The following is a 17,734-nucleotide window of genomic DNA, read 5'->3' on the forward strand; positions in this document are numbered from 1 at the left end:
GCTCCATATTCTATTTTGAAAATTATAATAAAATATGTAGCTTCTATTAGTGGAATAACGAGTGAATGATGGCTGAATAACCACTAGGTATATTAGCAAATGTACTCTTAAATTTTACTAGAAATAAAAGACTGTTTTTCTTATCTCTCTCCAGTGACTTTTAAAATTATCAGTGCAAAGAATTTAGCTAAATGTTGCTAAAATTTCACAGCTTTGCTAGCGTATCACAAAAATGGGCTTAGACATTCTTAACTTGAAAGATCTTATTTATGAATCTGAATTTACTCAGAATGAGCAGCTTGAAGGGTTAAGAGACTAATTCGTATTCCAAAAATGCTGGCTTATTTCAGAAGGCACAAGCAAGGAATAACTAATCAGGAATGCAAAGCACTTAGCAAAACTGAAGTATTCCACACATTCTTAATAAAAAGCCTTGATGCTTTGGATGAGAATTGCAACTTATTACTTTGATTGCCAATAATATCAACTCTGTCAGAGTTAGTGAACTTTTCAATTAACAAAGGAAACAAAGGAAAGAACACATACACACATTTTATTCATAGAGGGACAAATGGTGTCTGACTTAGCAATAGTGTTCTTTTTCTATTGTGAAATGACATATTCATTTAGGAGTAAGGACCCATGGCTCTTTTGCTGCTTTAATCCATATGACTTCCCAACTGTTACCCAATTAGGTAACAGTTATTTAGATGAATGGTCAGGTCAGGTGGTAGAAGTTGAGCCTAATTTAATGAAATATTTCAAAGGAAATGCTTGAGGCTTTCACCTAAAGACACCATGAAGCCAGTGTCCAGCATTTATTTATTCATGATTTTAATTTGGGGTTACCACACGAAGAAACAAAGGAAAGAACACATACACACATTTTATTCATAGAGGGACAAATGGTGTCTGACGAAATACTGGATGTTGGTGGTGCTCCAAGAATTTAACATGTATTTGACCCTAATGTAGAGAATTATAGTTTTTTTTCTTTTTTTTCAGCTAATTTTCAAGATACAAGGAGATTTTATGTTCATTATTTTAAGAAATAAAATTACTGTGGAGTGAATCAGAAGTCATAATAAAATGAAAACACCCTAGAACCCAAGCTGTTGGATTTGTGAGTAAGTTATCACAGATTATAAAGGGAGGACAAGATTTGAATATCAGGAAACCTGTACACATAGGAGAACTTCTATAAAATGGATGTTGCCTCTGGGCAACTGTCTGTTTTTCCTTCATTTACATAGCACAGGTCTTCCAACTTTTCTATAGATCCCATGAACACAAACCCATGTGAAGTGTTTATAGATAAAATGTTCATTGAGAAAAAGAACGTATTTGTTATCAAGTTGTGATAGTTAATTTTATACGTCCACTTCACTGGGTCATGTGGTACACAGACATTTGGTCAAACATTATTCTGGCTGTGTTTGTGAGGGTGCCTCTGGGTGAGATTAACATTTGAGTCAAATCAGTAGGCTAAGTAAAGCAGATTGCCCTCCTCTATGTGGATGGGCCTCATTTAATCAATGAAGATAGGAATGGAACAAAAAGGCTTAGTAAGAGGGAACTTCTCCTTACCTGACCACTTGAGTTGGTACAATGTTTTTTTCTTGCTTCCAGTCTGGGACGAAAACATTAGTTCTTCCTGGGTCTTAGCCCATCTGGGTTTCAGACTGGAACTTAAACCTTCCTGGTTCTCAGGCTTTTGGACATAGACTGGAACTACACATTAACTCTACTGTGTCTCCAGCTAGGAAGCTGTCAGGAACTGCAGACCTTGGTACTTCTCAGCCTCCATAATCATGTCAGTCAATTCCTTATAATAAATCTTTCTTTGTACACAGACACACATACACACACACACCCTCTACTGGTTTGATTCTCTGGAGAATCCTGACTCGTACACCAAATATTGGTGTGGGCTGCTTAAGACTAAGGAGAGAAAGGCCAAGATGAGGAGCAGTTGTGCCATAAGGTGAGATTGGGCATCATGCACATCAGTGACAACACACAACAGGAGAAATGTTTTTGCCTTATGTGGAACAAAATAAAGCACAGTGAGATAAAGTATGGCCTACCCATTAAACACAAAGATTCTAAAACATCACTGCCTTAAATCAAATAAAAATTCTGTGCCTTCCAAGCTATGTAACCTTAGGAAAGTCATTTAGCCATTCTCTGCCTCAGATTTTTCAAACGTAAAATACGAATAATAATGGTATGTACTTTATAGATGTGCTGTGAGAGCATGCTCATGCTGCTATGTGACTTCATCATTTCAGAGCTTCTGCCTCCTTTGGATGGCAGCTCCATTTGAATATTGCTTCATTGGAGTTGGCATCTTTACAGGGTGAGATCATGGGTCCTGATTTAAATCTGATTTTTCTTTTGATTTTCTTTTAAATCAACTTTCTTATGTTTTTTAAAGGGGACATATCAGACATAAGGAAAATATAAAATGAAGTACAAAGTTCCATTAGCTATAGACATCCCATTGCAAAAATTAATTTACTCATTTATAAGATAAGGTGGTTTAAAACCTGTGTTTGAAACTAGCAGCATGCCACAGAATCACCAGTGAAACTTTTTAGAAGTGCAAATGCTGGAACCCCACTCCTATCAATTGCATCTGAATCTAAGGTTGGGAGTGAGATGATGAGAAGTATAAGGCATGTGTGTATGTTAAGAATCTTTATTAGTTTATCAAATTTTCCTTATAAACCACATTAGATAATTTGTAAGGTTCATACTATCTGTAATATCATATAACTAATAATGTTTAACATCTCTAAAGAATTTTTAAAGTAGTCTTGGTACTTTGACTAATCCATTTTTAAAAATTCAAGTTGACATAATGACATGTTTTTCTCTGAAATAGACTCTCATATGGATCAAAGTCAACTAACCAGAATATGGGAGTAATAACAATAAGATATTCCTACCTCAGTAGCAGTTTTATTGCTAGCCATACGTGTCACTGCAAAGACCTACCTGGCAGTCCCTACAAGATAGATGTACTAGGTGCTTTTAATTAATCTTCTCCAGTCTCAACCAAAAGGTCTATGGTGGTTGACCTTTAGGAAGTATAGGCTTTAAAAAATTCACTCAAGCACTGAAAAAATCAAATCATTGAATTCAGACTATTGATTGAGACAAATAAAGAGACACGTGCGTGTGAAACAGTATCCCAGGCCACGTCCCTGACAAGGGCAAAGTAGTCAAAATTAGTTGAAACAAAATATATAATCAACCTGATTTGGGGGATACATCTTCCTTATTGTATAAATTATATGCACAACTGGAGTGAGCAAAATTAGTACATTGTATTTTCTCCCAGTGAAATTCAATGAACGATGAAGATCTTTTTTCCACAACTCACTTTGACTTCTTCATGTACAGCCAGTAGACGACACCAGCAACAAGGGCAGCAAGGAGGAGACCAACAACGATTCCCACAATGAGTTTTGCCTGGTCATTCACCTTCTCTCTGTTTTCATCTGCAAAAAAGAAGAAAAGTCCATGCAATTACAGACAATGCCAAGGATTTTCAGAAAGTCAATCTAGCTACTACTTTGTATTAAAAATGACTAAAGCTCACTACGGTAATTAACATGCAAACTTGTGATTTTTAAAGGGTAAAATTTTAGCATTCTTACTATCTTGTCTCATTTGGTATTTTAATTCAAGTCGAAATTGTGGACAGCTAAGAAAATTACTTATACCATGACACTTCATAAATCTTGAGCTGATAGTTAAGGAAGAAGAGTCGGCAGCATAGTACCTACCACTTATCTCGTCTGCCTCATCGTGTTCTGGAATACTTACTGAAATGAAAAATGTTAATATGAAATTAAAAACAAAATTTGTTGATATATGAAAGTCACCTTTACCATTATAGTATGATGTAATAATACTCAAAGATAAAATGTCTATTCTGCAACTAAGAGTAAAAAAAAAAAAATCACACTTAATAAAGTATGACCTTGGCTACAAAGAAATTAATCTTGTTTTAAGGAAAGGAGAGGAGCTACAATTGCAAAGATATTAATCTACCATAGAAAATTTCATAACTGATGGCCTATAGAATTAATCTGAAATCCATATTGATTTTCCCACTATCTACCACCTTTTAATAGTCATTCTTTTTTTAGGGAAACAAGCTGGCACCTAGGAAGTCTATAGTGTGGTGTTTATCAACTTTTCTCAACTTTCCTGCCCTGATATAGGAGAATTCATTGTCTTTCTCTAGTGTTAAGGACTTAGGACTACAGATGTTCTCAAAGTAGTAGGAGTAGAGGTTCAAACTGACTGGGGATACCTCCGAGATTAAGAAGCAACATATATGAAGCTTGCAAAGCTCTCTAAATGACTCTGATAGTGCCATGCTCTTGGTCCATTTTAAGAATTACCACTGTGCTGAATTATTATCTAACATTAAACTTTATAAATAATCTTCAAAGTGCATGGGCATGTATCAGAACTGCCAGTGACATCTGATAAAATGCAGATTCCCGTACCTATCTTCATACATACTAAATTGGCATCTCAGGAGGTGCTCGCTGAATTTGAAAATGACTGTATTAAATGTTGATAAAGTCACTGCAAGGCCTAGAAAACTGAAGCGTAACATTCAATGGGTTAACATAAAAAGAGAAACTTGTGTTCAGGAAGAAAGGGTAGGTTCTCTTTCTAGGTGGGACAAATCAATACTCACTGAATTGCATTCTGAGAAGTCAATGCTCCTATTTTAGAGTTAAATTTGTTTGGTTCTTTTCTCCTGTCAATCCATTAGGCCTTTCTATTCCAGTCATAATCTGTGAGGGACCATTATTTTTTGACGATTATTTTCTCCTAGCTCTTGCTAATTCCCAGCTAGTGTAGTCCTAGCTGCTAATGTCATATACAGGTTTCCAGCTGAATGAAGAATGAAAGTTTGGCAGGTCAGTTAGCATCCTGTCCGGAACTGAGCCTCATTCTAGGCCAGTCCTGATTTAAGGTTGACAAAGCAATAGGAATAACTATAAAATTGAAGATTATGGACAATTTCACATTAAATGACAATTGTTTTTTGAAGAAGCTGTTGTTGGTATGTATGTATTACCCTGATTTCAACATCGACAGATTTTTTCACATTCTCTGAGATAGTTTCGCTTATTTGATTTTTGGCTATAGTTCAAATATGATATGACAAAAGGAACAATTCTGTAAACTAGATTCATGAATTCTAAAATCACTCTTGCTAGTTTGCTAAATGACTTTAAACATGTGGCATTCTAGTACCCTTATGTTGATAAGGGTAGGATAAATACCACAAAGGATTAGAAGGCAAAATAACAGACCAAAGGGAATTAAAAATTTACCAAATTTAAAACTGCCACAAAAATGTTTTAAGATGATCTTTGAATCACCTCCACTCTGAACATAAAGCATGAATTAAATAAGAGAAACTTATTTTTTGTTCTCTGTTGTTTTTGAGAACTATTCCTGTACAGGATAAGGCCTCTGACCCATAAAACATGAAATGATTTAACTGTCAAGACAAGGATAGCACAAGAATGGACACCAGGAAAAAAGAAAAAATAATTTTATGATGATGATACCAAATGCAAAATAAATAAATAAAACTTACCATAATGCAGTACAGGAAGATGGAATTGAAGATTTTAAACTAATGAAGAATAACTTCAAATTTTCTTACTTTTGTAATGCCAGAAATAAAATACTCACTAGCAGAGACATTCAAGGAGTTTACTGTTCTCTCCAGTTGGTTTTCTGCTGTGCAAGTTAATGTAACATTCTCTTCAGGGGAAATGATAATTTTACTATAATACCTGCCATTGATATAAGGAGATTCCTCTGTCTGGAAAAAGAAGAAAAAAGATGGGTTTAGAAATGCAAATGGATTAAAAAGCATAGGAAAGAGTAATAATGAATGTAATAGGATAGGTGTGGGGCTCTGTAGGGTATTCTGGTGTTCAAAAGCTATGTAAGATCATAGATCAAGACCCACGTATGCAAATATCTACAAAGGTTAGTAAATCCATAATGAAATTTCTGGGTTTTTGTGAATTCTAATAATTAAGTTAAACTCTTATTTTTAAATAGAATCTCAGGTTTGGTCAATATTTTGGCCTGATGATACCTGTTTCAAAATAATTGGTGACTATTTAATGACCAATTTTCTGTCAGTAAATATGTAACTTTAATTATTTATAAATTTAGTCACTGTTCTTCACTGTGGGAATTAATTCCTTTATCTTAAACCATTATATCAAAGTACGTATGTATGTATAATTTGCTCATGGGTACATGAAACCATTTTTTTCTGAAGTTTTCTGTTGTAAATACAGAGGATGGATGATTTTTCAGTGATTGCTGTCCATCTAATGTTTGTGAGGTGTTAATGAGGGTAATCACTGCATTTAATTCCTTCAAATATAAAATACAATTTACTTTAATCTCATCCCTAGGATTTGACTCCTAAACCCAACATGGTTGAGGCAAATGATGTACTTGCACTCATTTCTTGGTCAACTTATGAACTCATTCCCTACATTTTTCTCTTTCTATACTGTTTGCTTTCTCCTCAACTACATGGTAAGTGCCTTGAGGACAAGAGCTAGTCTCGTGTTTTGGGTATCTTCTAGTTGCTGGGGGTGGAGGAGGGGCAGAGACATCTTGTAGTTGTAAAATAACAGATTCACCATAAATCTGAGAGGGAACAAATAAAAGATTATGGATGCATCAGCACAAACCTAGAACAAGAAAAATAACGTATCACCCAGTGGGCCAGAATCAATCTTTCTCCTTGACAATGAAAGATGGCATTATTATTTTTATCCTCATAGTGAATTTACCTGCTATTTTTTCACTTCCTACTAGGAGTTTTCATCTGACTTTCTCGCTGAATCTTTGTTTTTGTTACTTTAAACTCTACAAAATACATTTTCTCATTTCTAGGATGGTCTTTTAAATCTTCATATCTTTTCATTAATCAAAAATTTACTGTGTGCTTATGTTTCTGTGTTCTATGTCTGTATCACCAGTACCTAAAGGTTCTTTTTTTTTGCTGCACTTATCACTTAAATTGAACTAGAGAGCAAAAACAATTGAGTAGAAAAGAAGCAATCATTTTTGATGCTAAAAGCAGATCTGCACATTGTCTGCAATTTAGATGGCTCAAGTCTTTATTCCAAATCAAGAAAACTGCATTTTCCTAAGTTTAAGGACCCCAGAGTTTCTTTGCCTCCTCTTAGATGCTTTCTCACTGTGTGTCCCCATCACACTTAACCAAATCAGGAGTCATTCACTTCAAGTGTGCCACTCTTTTGAGGGCTTTCCATACCTAGAGTTAAGCAGCTATATATGCATCACCTATAGTTGAAAGAGCCAAAATCCACTTTGCACTGCAAAACTGCACGGCATAAGCTGTGACAGTGGCCCAACTTCCCTGGACAGAGGAAGAGTGGAGATTGTAACTTAAAATTAATTTGCAGCTCTTTGCTTTATATATGGTTTATCGAATTTCAACTGGGTCAAAATCTGAGAAGAAGCACAGAAGATTCAAATAATCCAGTGGTACCTCTGGGTTCTCCTGAGAAGCCTTTACTGATTATACTGAGAAGAGGGAGACATGAAGACTGTTGTAGAGAACAGTGGAATTAACAAGTATGTCAGCAACCCAAGCAGATTGGCAATTTACTGGGATTACAGTTCTGAATCCCTCCAGTATAGGCCAGATTCTCATCTTTCTTTTAGGGGGAGGCTCAAAGACTTAATAGTAAGAGAAAATAACAGGTAGTATTAATAAATCCTTAACCCTTTACTATTACTAAAATAAAAAGGTGTAAGTAATAAGGTCTGGTTTATGACCCTTTTGTTCAGAAGGGTACATCCTAGACACTATGTATGTAGCTTGCCTTATTCTGGCCTTAGCACTGCATAGGCATGTCAGACCACACATTCAGAAGCAGTAACTGTTCTTCTCCACCATCCCTATACGAGGACATAGTTTTAAAAAGAAATACCCCTTAACGTGCATAAATTGAGCACAGTATTAGAGCCCAGTTATACTGAGATGCATGAGCTTATTTTGCAGAAAAGTGTATATCTTAATGTTTTAATCACTCAAATTTCAGGAATGAATGATCATGAAGTAATATCCAATTTATATTCTTTTAAAAACAGATACTGACCATGACACAATGGTTCTTCCCTTCTCCATGGCCCTGGGATAAAATTTCTCTTTGAGCCATGTTCTTCCTTTGGGAAAATTAAGAAGTTAGCAAAAGCTTCCTCTGAGAATGAACTGCAAATTTTATGTGGTAACAAACCAACCTATACACTGCAAATTTTATGTGATAACAAACCAACCTACAGCGTAGATTCGTGAAGAAAAAAAAAAAAACATTGGACAAAGTGCAGCATAAAACAAGAAGACAAATACTTGCTTGGTTTATGACGCTTCCACTGCCAGTGATTGTCCATTGAATGGCTGGCTTTGGAAAACCTTCCACATGGCAGATTATTGTTTTAGACAGTCCACTGGGATCAGTTTTCTTTGTCATTTTTATTTGAGGTTTGCCTAAAATATCATTATAATTAAAATAAGATGTTGAACTGAGATCATAAAAGAAACCAGGTATAAAATTCTCAAAGAATACTTTGAGTTAGTGCCCAAGTATTTTATTACCTTCTACAATGAGAGTCAATGACTCTCTTTTCTTTAGTCCTTCAACCTCCTGCAGAGCAGTTTCGCAGACATAGTTTCCAGCATCCTGATAATGAAGACTAGAAAATGATGGGCTAGATCGAAGCCTGATGTTATCCTGATTAAATAAAAAGTAAATTACCTCATGTGGCAGAATTAAAACTCTCAATATTTATTAGATAATAATTAAGCCTAAAACGATTCTTCTGGGAATAATAAAATGCAAACTTCTTTTCTTAACTTCAGATGCTTTCAAAATAGATTTCCTTTTCCTTTTGTAGTTTTAGAGTCAGAAATGCCAGATTTTTATTTCAGGCTCTTTCATTTACTGAATTTATAATTTGGAAAGTGTTCATAAACGTTTAAGAATCAGTTTTCATTGTTTGTGAAGTGGGGTAATAATATACTATAATTAAATTGTTTTGAGGACTTAATTATACAAATAATATATTGTGCTTACATTAAGGGGAGTTTTCAGTTTATAGTACCTACTCCTTATAGTACGTGTAGGTGATACAGGATTGACGGACATGGAGACTTGCGGTACCTAATCAATGATGAGCATACATGCAAGAAAGTCATTTCATACACTTATCAAACACATAAACTGTTGATACAGTTATCAACACAGGGGACCTATTATAGAGTATTATGGTTTGAATGTGTTTCCCAAATTTCGTGTGGAAAACTGAATCCATCAAAATCACATGTTGATAATGTTTGGAGGTGGGGGCCATCGAAAGGTAATTATGATTAGATAAGGTTATCATAGTGGGGCCCTTATGATAAGACTGGTGGCTTTATTAGAAGAGGAATAGAGATCTGAGCTGGCATGCTCTTGCCCGCTCACCATGTGATGCCCTCCACAGTGCTTTTATTCCAATTTCTATGAACAAAGTAAATGTAACATTTAATTTTAAAAAATTGCCTGATATACAGAAAGTAATCCCATTATGTCAGGAATTGAAATGCTCCTAAGCAGGCAACTAGGCACGATCCTAAGATTATGTGGTCTTTGTCCATTAGGATATCTTTTCCCTCTCCCCATTAACTAACCAATAATCAGGGAATACTGATCATCACTATTTTGAATACATGAGCTGTTCATGACAGTTAATTCATAACAGTGATTGCAGTTGATGTAAAAACAGTGTAAGCCACAGTAAACTTAGTTTCTCTAGTCCTACAGTAAAATATGCAATGAGTGTTCAAATGATTATGAATTGGTCTAGTTGCCTAGAACTTGTCTAGCCTTGTAATCACTGATTACTGTATACATATCATGCTAGATTGCAGCATAGGAAGTGGCACTTTATTTTAGTGAACAAGTTGTGATGAGGCTGTGGCTGAAAGAGAGTAAAATAAGAAACTGAGCTCACAGAGTAACACAACAAGTAACAGAGGATCGAGTGCTAAAAGGGATAAAAAGGCAGGCAGTAAAGCAATACAAAATAATTTCATTAATATATTTCCATTAAAAAGAAACTCTAGAAAAAATATTTCTCCACAGTTTCTTATAAAGGTAATTCTTGTCAACTCCTATTTCAAATGGTATGTGTGTTTTCTGAACCCATCGCGGGTTAAGGGTTCTTGTCACATGTCATGCTCTGGTAACAAATGCACTGGGAGTTTGGATATACTAGCCAAGGGTTTAAGTGGAAGGATCACACACAACCTTTTCTTTTGGTGATAACCTTGTCTCAGATCGCCAATTATCAGTCACACTTCCTTATTCTAAAAGGATAGCCAATGGCCTACATTTCAGGCAATTACAGGAGTATAAGCACTTGTTCAGGAAATACTGAATTAACTCCAATATGTGCTAGGTATTCTACTATAGCTCAGGGATAAAAGGGATTCCTTTCTAGGGGTTCTTGATCCAGTGGAATCTGTTTTCAGAAACTTAAGAATGGTCTCAGCAGCAGAGAGACAAAAAAGGTGTCTTATCAAAGCATAGTATTTATACTCAGTAAGGCCTGGCCTTGAGTCTCTGTCAGTTATGAGCTTTCTGATTTCTTTTCCTTCAATTTCTTTATATGAATAATGTGGGAAAATAATAATCCTTGTATTTCACAGGATTGTTGTAAATATCACATAAGGATAATGTGGGCAAAAACACACTGTAAATTGTTAAGCCCTGTGGTATATAACTATGTTTGTATGTGCACACATGTGTGTGGTGTGTGTGTATAATTAGTATATACACATAATTGACATAACACCCCAAACTAAGTTTCAGAACACCAATTATGGATGTTACCCTGTTGATGAGCACCTCTAAAATTTTACTGTTATTTTATTTATCTTATCAGAAACACAGAGAGAGAGAGCGAGCTGGTATATAAACACATCCATGAATGTATCTACTTGAATACAATATAAAGTGCATAAGAAACCTAAAAATAAATCAATCCAAACAGCAGGGTAGTACCAAAAATATTACTTACTTTCATCCATACCACAGTTGCATTCCTGCTAGCGGATATTGTGCATGACACGGGTAGGGCATCACCAATCTGTCTGGTCACTTCTCCACTTGGGTTTAAGGACAAATCCAAATCTGTGAAGCAGAAAATCTGTTCAAAATGCTAACTCTGAAATGTAAAATAGTCAAAATATTTTGGAGAGGAAAAGATGAAAGAAAATACATTTCTTCAAACTGCACTTGAACATTCAGAACTGATTTATAGAACTGAAATAACTGGACTATAGCATGATTAGACTAGTTTTTCAAGCCAGCTTTGAGACTAGTTTAGACAAGAGAATGGTCAATCTAATTGATTATCCATTTATTTACAGTTAACATGATTGATATTTTGAGGGGACATAAATATTCCCCTTGGGTCTATCACCTGAAGAAAACAAATCCTAAGTCTCTTCTGGAAGAAAATAAAGAAAGATGATGACTAGGTAAATATTACATAAAGAGATGGTAAGGCATAAATGTTGGAAAATCAAGCATCTTTAGACAGCAGGTGATAAATCGAAAAACCATGAGATAGTAGTTGTGTTTCTTTAGAGAGAATTGACTACAGCAGCAGATATTTTTTAAAAAATGCGATTCCATTTCTCATCCAGTTGATGGAAAACAATTTTTATAAAAATTTTACTGTCATAGTCTGATCTGTATAAGAAAATTCCAACTCAATTGAACAAGTATTTATTGTACAGCTACTATGTCCCAAGCACTGATGAGAGATGCAGAGATAAATAATGAGCTTACAAGTCAATGAGGTAGAGGTACTATGCTAACTATAACACACAGCCCATGAATTCAGCACCTAGTAGCAAACCTGACACTGATTTGGAGTTCAAGAAATATTTGTTGAAAGATGAAAGGCAGGCTAGAAACAGAGGTACAGATGAAGACTTAATGGAAGTATAGAGAACAGAGCCAAACTGGGTTTCAAAGCAGTAATAAAGGCTTTGTAAAGGGAACAGTATATGTTCGTGGTCTCAAATGGTTGAGAAGGACTTTGATAGGGGAAGATGTAAGGAAAACTTTGCTCACATAAGAAAAGGCAAAAAGATGACAGAGCTTGGCAGATTTTGTAATGGTGAGTGGGTATAAGTGGTGACAACTCATGGAAGTTAAACTCATATAGTTCATTGAGACTAGACTGAAGAGGACCATGCTTGCCACATTGGGAGTTGTGTCTTTGTTCTACAGTATGAAGACTTGCCATTACACTCCGCGTTTCTCCTTGATTTTGCATGTTATAATTGCAATTTGTTGAATGCAACATCATTTTAAAAGTTCGTCTCTACCAGACTGAAAGCACCATGAGGGTAGTGATTGTGACTTGGTTTGTCACTGATATAGCCACAGTGCCTGACACATGGTAGACTCTCAAACACTACTGTTGAATGAATGAAGGGAAGGAGCATGCTTTCTCAGTTTCTCATTAATATTAAACCATGTACCATCATGTAGAAAAGTGGAGTTTCCTCAGAATATTTGGGTGAATTGTATTTAGATAAAAACTTTATTCTGGATGAGTTAGAAGTTTTTGTTAGCTGGATAGCTAATCTTCCAGAGAGGAGATAAACAATTTTACAGGACAATGATGGACTTTGTAAGCTCTGATGAAGACTCTATGTGTGCATATATTGGCAGGGAAATAGTAACTTTCATCAGCAACTAGGAATTTGCAGACCGTGAGACTTGATGAGCTGTCTATTCTGCAAACATGTGCAAGAATGGGTTGATGCTTCTCTACCCACACTTCCTTTAGACATGTTTGAAAAGGAAACAAATCTTGTTTCTGGAAAATAAGCAAGCAATCAAAGATAAGTGGGTAAAATAGGATTTTATGTTTCCATATAATTTAGAATCAGATGTTGATTTACTTGAAATACTTTTTTCAGCTTTTGAGGAGCAATAGAGTCAGCAATAGAGTTAAAACCCAATGTTAGAGTCTACCTGTCAAAACCAAGATGCATTTAAATCTAATTAAATGCACTAATACACATTTTTGTTTAATTTTCCCCCATCACAGCTAAACACGTAGGTACTATATGGCTGCAACCAAGTCTTTTGCTTTGTCAGTCTGCTATCTATCCTTCCCTGCCTCATCTACAAGTAAACAAACAAGAGCCCTCTTCTTTTAGAGACCTGTGTACCTCGCATCTCTTAAAAATAAGCACATTATACCATCTCTAAGGCACTAGATTATTGATTATTGGCTCAAAGACATCATGAACAATGATAACAGAGAGCTATTCCACATGTGGTTCTATCTGCTGGCTATATTCTCTCTCTTCATTATTTTATTTTATTTTTATGGAACAGGACTGGATAATATTGTTATACTGGAGGCTACTGCTTTCTCTGTAACTAGCCCCTGGTGGTAGACACATTCAAACCCAAGCAACATAAGCAAGGAGCAAATGGAGAAATGGCCCAGCTGTGAGCATAACAGTCCACTGTTTTTACAGGGCTCCCAAGGGAGCACTCCCAACATCAGACAATCAGAAGCAACCATCTGGTTGCTTTATTCTCCAGTGCACCCCCCTGTATCTCTCTCAAAATTTTAGCTCATATCCCACGTGTTTTTAAAGTATTATGAGTCAAATGAAAGAGTTAGGACTATGTACTCAAGACAATTTCTAAAGTCTTTATACTCAGTGGGATTGTAGTGGATAATGTCTAGAGGAAACCTTATTAATGGTACTGTTGAGTGCAAAGGACTTATTAGGAAGTTTGTACTATACCTCCAAGGAAGACTGACATTTGCTCAAAGCACTCTGAATTCTAGTGTTACCAGGGTGTGGTATGAATCAGTTTACTGTTTCCATGATTCATCAGGTACACCAATAATATGGACTGTCATGAATTAGAACATAAAGAACTCAAGTTTTAAGTGTCTGGTATTTATGTATGTCTTTTTCTTTTGCACAGAGGCAAATATAACTTTTGGAGTATTTGGAGATCAAAAGCAAATTAAAAGTTAAAAAGTTATGTCCACAGTGATTTTCAAGAAGTTCTGTTTCCAGAAATTTCCTGTCCCTTTATATAGAGTACATTTAGCCAATAAATAACTTCTAGTGATCTCTACTTCCTATTCCCAAAACTGAGTCTATAGTATCTTTGTATTGACTGAGCTTGGGTGTTAAATTTATTCTGTAACACAAATGATAATGCTGGGTCAACTGCAAAGCTGGTGTACTTCAAGAACATGGAAATGTTTTCTTAAAATATGCGGAGTTGTTTCTTTAAAGTCCATATGAATATTATTTATTGACATCACAAATTGAAGACACTTAGAAAGAAGATGGAGATATACCACTGCCAAATGTTGCGGTTATCAGAGCCATGCAAGGTTTCAATATTGCAGTGCTAATCTGGACCAAAGTTGAGCTTATCCTGATGCTCTCTCTACTGCATCTATTGAAACCAAGTTATTTAAGAAAGATATACCTGCAGTTTATTTGAAAAGATAGCTACATTAAGCTATTAGAAGCCTTTGAAGTGAAGCTGCTAATGAAGAAGTAAGTGACTTACAGTGAACTGTGATGGCTGTTGAAGCAATCATGCTTTTTTTGTCTATCAGGGAGCACTTGTAGTCTCCTGTTGCATTGCGCCTCACATCTGTCAGTGTGTAAGTATTTGAGCTTCTTATTCCTTCGGGCTGTCCCTTTTGATAGAGGCAAAATGTCAGATGATTATACTTGATCGCTACAATGAGAACAGTTGTATTTCTTGATGAAGATAGCATTTTATCAGGTAAGATAAAAAAGGGAATGTGTTTCATTGATCACACAAAAATAGTACAGTTTGTGTTACCAACATCTGATTCCTGGGCAAATATTGATATTTTGGATCTAAGGAATTTGAGAGCTGATTTATTTTCTATTGATGACATTTATTTTATTGACAGCATGGCTTTTGCTCAAGTTTCAAGTGCATTTTTAAAAAGTCCAATATTTTATTTTCATATTTATGCCTTATGTAATTTGACAAAAATATTTGAGGCAGCTTAAAAGGAAATACGCCATATATCCAGATTAAAAGAAAAAACACAAAAGGAAGGAAAGAAAGAAGAAAGGAAGGAAAGTAAAAAGGAAGAAAGGACGAAATGAGAAGAATGAGAAAGAAAGGGGAAAGGAGGAGAGAGAAGAGAGGGAAAAAATGACAAAAGAAAAAGAAAAGAAATTAAGAAATTAAGACTAGGAAAAATATAGATGATGTAGGAATAATATATGTTAACAAAGAAAGATATTCAGCAGATATTATTGCAAAAACTGAGACACAAATTTGGCTCTGTCATCCCTGATAGCCAAAGCGGAAACCGAATTAGTTTTAAATTTTCCTTCGCAAATGAAATAAAAACAGCAATTAATTTATCAGGAGAAACAAAGTTTTCTGTCAGCATAAAGAAATTACTTATACTAGTCTTCTGAATAATGTAGTGAATGATATTCTTAAGTACTAATGAGTACTGTGGTAGATGAAATTTGTAAGCACATCACTGCAGTAAATGCAACATTGAGTTGCATATGGCTTCCCTCAATGCGAAAGTGATGTCAAACACAAAGCTACAGGAGTGCAAACAGGCATCCTCAGACAGAGCTCTCTCCTTGTCTGTTTCCAGATCCTTATGACATGCAGAGCACATCCAAGAGGAATTTTCCAAAGTATCCTCTATGCATATAATTTCCTTCAACTATGATATGGAAAAAAGTTGAGGAAATGGCATTTCAAGATTATACATAATGACAAAAAAAAAAAAGAGCCATAGCATTATCCTAAATATAATGTGCAACAGAACTATCCCTACTTCAGAGGGTTAGAGGTGTGTTCAGGGCAATGTTGTGGGCAGATTTAGAATCCACATCAGTTCATTCACTGTCTTCAGTTTCATTTGGTAGTTATCTGCTTCTGAAGAGCAGATTCCTACAGTTTATTTGGATAATGAAATTTTAAGTTTTTGCAATTATGGTTTCCTGTGGTTGACTTTTTTTTTTTTTCTCTTTGTTCTTGAAATCTCTCAGCATTGAGAAAAAAGGCAAGAACACTGGCAGGTGCAGAAAAAGCTTCCACATGAAATTTTATAGGTGGTGTCTCTTGTCCCCAGCAGCAACATTTTTTCTCACTTCATCTATCCATGTAAGAACAATTCTTCATGTCAGCCGGAAGTCAAACAACAGGATAAATTGATAGTCATTCAACTCAAGTAATACTTAAGCACTTACTGGTAAGTAAAACAAAACTCCTCTGGGGAGGATTGCCATTTCCTAAGCATTTAAGAGTGATGTTATCCCCTTCTTTGATGGCAGTTTTTGGTGGCAGCACTTGTATTGTCACCTGCTCTGTAGGATCTGTAAGAGTTACAGACACAAGTTAACCATTTTTGTCAAGTACCGCATTACTCTGTGCATACAATGTAAATGACTAAATTATACATAATTTTCTCAAGAAGCTAGTAATAGTAATTGCTTAAATATACCTTTTTATAGAAGGATTGAAGCTAATAGCTACTTGCTATACCAGTACTAATCTTAGTTAGGGCAAACTACAAAGAAATCCTGTTACATCAAAATCAATTTCTTCTTAGCAAAATGTCTTTAACTGAGGAAGGAATGGTGGTAATTATTTTATGTATAAAAGACCACAGGAACAATCAAACTGCATGGCTTTATTATAGGGAAATTTAATTATATATTATACGAATCATACAGTTTGGAAGGACAAAATTCAGCTAGCAAGCAGCTAAAGCTATTAGATACCACTGTACTCATATTGCATAATAATACTTCATATGAAATAAAAAGAGGAGACATGAGTTAAACAGTACCAACAAGGATTTCCTGCATGCAGGAGAGAAGATCTGCTTAAAAAAAGATGAATCCTACGAACTGAGGGAGACCCTTGACACAATTGACAAGACTATAAATGTATTATAATTTTGTCCTGTTCATTGGAGCCAAGATGCAACTTTCATTCCATTTTGGTCATATTTATGGAGAAAATAGGGCTAAAGGGTATGCTTCAGCATGGGCTACTGCTCAATAGTAGAATGCTAATGAAATTGAATGCTGGATACAGTGAACCATATCTAGCAAACAGGAAATAAAATGAAGTGGTGCTGGCAGTTAGAAATGATCCACTAACATATCCATTTGTTATATTGCTGGATAATACAGTGAATAATAAATTTTGAAATCATATAATGCCAAGGTATGTTTTATAGAATGTTTTCCACAAGACTTAATAATTATTGAGGCATGTGTCTATATTTCCAAACTGGTGACACTAAAATTATCTATAAAACCTATTTTTTTTTATTAGCTAACAGTGAAATGAGTAACTTATACTTTTGGAGGCTTTGGTCTATGTCTTGCGGTCATTTATTTACCTTTCTATAAATAAAGTGCAGATAAAAAACTTAAAGGGTTGTTATAGAAGGTTGTTACAGATTGCTTCTTTGCCTTTTCTCTATGCTTGGGCATCTCTGAATATTTGTCCAGTGTATTCTGAGGTTAAATGGTGATTGATTTAATATACTTCTTATT

At 35.2% G+C, this 17,734-nt stretch overlaps 1 protein-coding gene across 1 annotated transcript in view; it reads right to left on the reverse strand.

Moving 5' to 3' along the window:
- Positions 1 to 17,734, reverse strand: part of ALCAM (activated leukocyte cell adhesion molecule) — a 221,757-nt gene that overhangs the window by 21,978 nt on the left and 182,045 nt on the right. The window contains exons 7-15 of the mRNA XM_017895735.1: positions 16,428 to 16,540; positions 16,238 to 16,255; positions 14,724 to 14,856; positions 11,167 to 11,279; positions 8,702 to 8,837; positions 8,460 to 8,593; positions 5,737 to 5,869; positions 3,795 to 3,833; positions 3,389 to 3,506 (exon numbers count right to left, since the gene is read on the reverse strand). Of these exons, the coding sequence (XP_017751224.1) occupies positions 3,389 to 3,506; positions 3,795 to 3,833; positions 5,737 to 5,869; positions 8,460 to 8,593; positions 8,702 to 8,837; positions 11,167 to 11,279; positions 14,724 to 14,856; positions 16,238 to 16,255; positions 16,428 to 16,540 (937 nt within the window). The remainder of the gene's footprint in view (positions 1 to 3,388; positions 3,507 to 3,794; positions 3,834 to 5,736; positions 5,870 to 8,459; positions 8,594 to 8,701; positions 8,838 to 11,166; positions 11,280 to 14,723; positions 14,857 to 16,237; positions 16,256 to 16,427; positions 16,541 to 17,734) is intronic.

Source organism: Rhinopithecus bieti, unplaced genomic scaffold (assembly GCF_001698545.2).
Source record: "Rhinopithecus bieti isolate Rb0 unplaced genomic scaffold, ASM169854v2 scaffold_1422, whole genome shotgun sequence".
In the NCBI taxonomy this organism is placed as follows: Eukaryota; Metazoa; Chordata; class Mammalia; order Primates; family Cercopithecidae; genus Rhinopithecus; species Rhinopithecus bieti.